Source organism: Apis dorsata, unplaced genomic scaffold, assembly GCF_000469605.1.
Source record: "Apis dorsata unplaced genomic scaffold, Apis dorsata 1.3 scaffold_815, whole genome shotgun sequence".
NCBI lineage: Eukaryota > Metazoa > Arthropoda > Insecta > Hymenoptera > Apidae > Apis > Apis dorsata.
The window spans coordinates 216,329-219,917 of NW_006263952.1; the positions used below are offsets into that span (position 1 = coordinate 216,329).

General features: G+C 20.1%; 1 protein-coding gene across 1 annotated transcript; it reads left to right on the plus strand.

Annotated features, from left to right (window-relative positions):
- The first annotated feature begins 274 nt into the window (after nucleotides 1-274).
- On the plus strand, nucleotides 275-2,999 carry LOC102676300 (glucose 1,6-bisphosphate synthase). Its single transcript, XM_006623093.2, has 9 exons — nucleotides 275-367; nucleotides 460-716; nucleotides 845-1,307; nucleotides 1,548-1,735; nucleotides 1,814-1,991; nucleotides 2,064-2,287; nucleotides 2,414-2,519; nucleotides 2,581-2,807; nucleotides 2,878-2,999. Exons 1-9 carry the CDS (start codon nucleotides 290-292, stop codon nucleotides 2,987-2,989), a joined length of 1,833 nt encoding a protein of 610 aa, XP_006623156.1. The 5' UTR covers nucleotides 275-289; the 3' UTR covers nucleotides 2,990-2,999.
- Nucleotides 3,000-3,589: the final 590 nt, after the last annotated feature.

Sequence of the window (3,589 nt, forward strand, 5' to 3'; positions counted from 1 at the left end):
TAAAAAAAAATTTTTTTTTAATTTAATAATCATAATAGAAAAATATATAAAATATAATTAATTTTAATAACTAAAATTAATTATTTTTAATTAATTAATTAATTTCTAATTAATTATTACTTATTTGTCCTGTATTCATAATATAAAAATATTTTTTTTATACAATACAAATTTATTTTTTTATTATTCATCAATAATATTTTTAAATATAATTAATTTCAATAATATTATTAAATATTTATTCATAATTGCACTTTATATTTTAGGTTATTGCTGAAAAATATTTAAGATGGCTTTAAAAATTTCTGTTAATACTGGAAATATTGATTTGGATAATAAAATCAATGAATGGTTGAAATGGAACAAGGTTTTTAATATAATATTTTGAATACAATTTAATATATATATTATATTTCAAATAGATATGTTAATTATAAAAATATGTTTAATATTTTTTAGGATGTAATTCATGAACATAAAATTCAAGAACTCATCCTTAATAATAATAATAAAGTATTATCTTCCTTATTCTTAAAAAGACTTGAATTTGGTACAGCTGGTTTAAGAGGTCGTATGGGTCCAGGATATAATCAAATAAATGATTTAGTTATAATTCAAACTGGTCAAGGCTTATCAATGTATTTACTTGATACTATAGTTGATGCAACTGAAAAAGGTATCATAATAGGATATGATGGACGTCATTGCAGTAAAAGGTAAAATTATTTAATTTATAATTTCTAGTCATTAATAATCATAAATTTTATATAATAATTATTGTATATATATTATATATATTTGAATATTATTAATGTTAAATAAAATTTTTACAATATTATTTTAGATTTGCAGAATTAACTGCTGCAATTTTCATGGCAAGAAATATAAAAGTCTATCTTTTTTCAAAAGTTGTACCAACTCCATTTATACCTTATAGTATATTAAAATATAAATGTGCTGCTGGAATAATGATTACAGCATCTCATAATCCTAAAAATGATAATGGTTATAAAGTTTATTGGGAGAATGGTGCACAAATAATATCACCACATGATAAAGAAATCCAAAAATATATATTTAATCATTTGGAACCAATGGAATCTTCATGGAATATAACAAAAATTTATGAAAATTCTTTATATCTAAATCCATGGGATAATGTTATGCAATCTTATTTTAATGATCTCAAAGAAACTGTTTTATATCCAGAAGTAAATAAAAATACAATATTAAAATTTACTTACACTCCTATGCATGGAGTTGGATATCAATACATGACTGCAGCTTTTAATGCTGCAAATTTTAAGGTATTATTATAACTTTTTTTATACTTATTATATATAAATTTATTTTAAATAAGATTTATTGAATTATAAACTTTTATAATTCAGCTTTAATCAAATTATTAATAAACATGTTAATAAACATATTAAACAAACGTATTAATAAACATAAATAAATTAAACAAAACATTAAAAAAGTTTTTATATTATTTTAATTATTTTATTTAATTTATATTTTTTTTCAATAGCTATTGTTCATTACAGCCATTTATAATAGTGGAAGAACAAAAATTACCTGATCCAGAATTCCCAACTGTGAAATTTCCAAATCCTGAAGAAGGAAAAAGTACTCTAGATCTTAGCATACAAGTAGCAAATAAAAATTCTTCTTCTATTATTCTTGCCAATGATCCAGATGCAGATAGAGTAGCTTGTGCTACAAAAATGAAGAAGTATGATATTTTTCATTAATATTTATATAATTCTATTATTATTTATTATTTTTTTATTATTTTTTATTATTTTAATAGTGATGAATGGTATATTTTTTCTGGTAATGAATTGGGAGCACTTTTGGGTTGGTGGATGATACATAAATATCAAGTACAACATACTGATACAGACTTTTCAAATGTATATATGTTGGCATCTACAGTTTCAAGTAAAATTTTAGCATCAATGGCTAAACAAGAAGGATTTAATTTTGAAGTATGTATGTTAAAAATAAAATTAAAATATTTGTTATTTTTGTTATCATATACTTTCTTTTGTTTTCAAAAGGAAACATTAACAGGTTTTAAATGGATGGGTAATAAAAGTATAGAATTAGAAAAAATGGGTAAAATAGTTCTATTTGCATATGAAGAAGCTATTGGATTTATGTGTGGTTCAAAAGTTTTTGATAAAGATGGCATAAGCGCTGGAATGCATATAGCAGAATTAGCTGCTTATCTTGAAACTATGGGATTAACTCTGCATGACAAGTTAAATGAAATATATAATCAGTATGTAATGTTTTAATTCTGTCATATTTTATATTAGAAATATTTATTAATATGAATGATAATATAATTATAATTTATAATTTTATAATTTTGTATTTATTTATGACATGTATATATTTGATTTAGATATGGATATCATATATCTAAGAATTCATATTGTATATGTCATGAACCAAATATAATCAAGAAAATATTTGAAAGATTACGGACATATTTGGGAAAACCAAATACAGTAAGACAATACATATTTAAAATATTATTATTATATTACTTTAATTTTAAATATTTTTTAGTATCCAACAAATATTCTCAATGGAAAGTATCCCATAATAGGTATTCGTGATTTAACAACTGGTTATGACAATACAAAACCAGAAAATAAGGCCATTTTACCTATTTCAAAATCTAATCAAATGATAACATTTACATTTAAAAATGGTTTAGTTGTAACATTAAGAACTAGTGGTACTGAACCTAAAATTAAATATTATAGTGAATTATGTGCATCTCCCGAAGAACAGTAAGTTGTTTATATTTTTAATAATTTTAATATAAGTTTATTAATTTTTGAAGATTTTATAAAATTACAGAGATATTGAAGTATTAAAAACTATTCTTGATGAAATGATATTAGCTATTGTAATGGAATTTCTTCAACCTGAAATAAACAATCTTCTATGTCGTGATAAAGAAGAAAAGTAGTTAAAAAAAAGAATCTTATAATTTAAATTTATTATTTTACAAAATAATATTATTATATTTTCTGATAACATATCATTACTCAAAAGTGTTAATATATTTGTGGATTATCTTTGAATCAAATATATAAAAGTCAAAATAAACATAAAAATTAATGTATATAAATAAACAAAAATTTCTATAGTTCTATTTCTTTCATCTAACATAAATTTTAATTGCTCATAATGTAAGCAAATTATTTAATTATTAATAATTATTATTAATAATTAGTAAATAAGCTTCAATCAAGATTTTTATACAACAACTTTTGTATTAATTCTAATCTTTGGAATCAATTTTTCAAAGATGTTCCAAAATATATTAACATCCTGTATACAATTTAATTAACTTTATAATTTCTCATTATTTATTATTATAATCTTCAATGTATTTGATTTGACAATTTTTTTCTTCAAATAGAATACAGTTCATTATATCATATAAGAAAAAATATGAAGCAATAAGTTAATAATTGTTAAAAATTTTGTAAATTTTTATATAATTTTTTCAAAAAATATTTATATTAATAAATTAAGAAATTGAAAGAAACATATTATATATATA

Bases quoted from the DNA above. Each gene is read 5' to 3' on its own strand.
- LOC102676300 (XM_006623093.2), top strand. From the start codon at position 290: ATGGCTTTAAAAATTTCTGTTAATACTGGAAATATTGATTTGGATAAT. The intron at 717-844 runs GTAAAATTATTT...ATATTATTTTAG, and splicing joins GGACGTCATTGCAGTAAAAG to ATTTGCAGAATTAACTGCTG. The intron at 1,992-2,063 runs GTATGTATGTTA...TGTTTTCAAAAG, and splicing joins AAGAAGGATTTAATTTTGAA to GAAACATTAACAGGTTTTAA.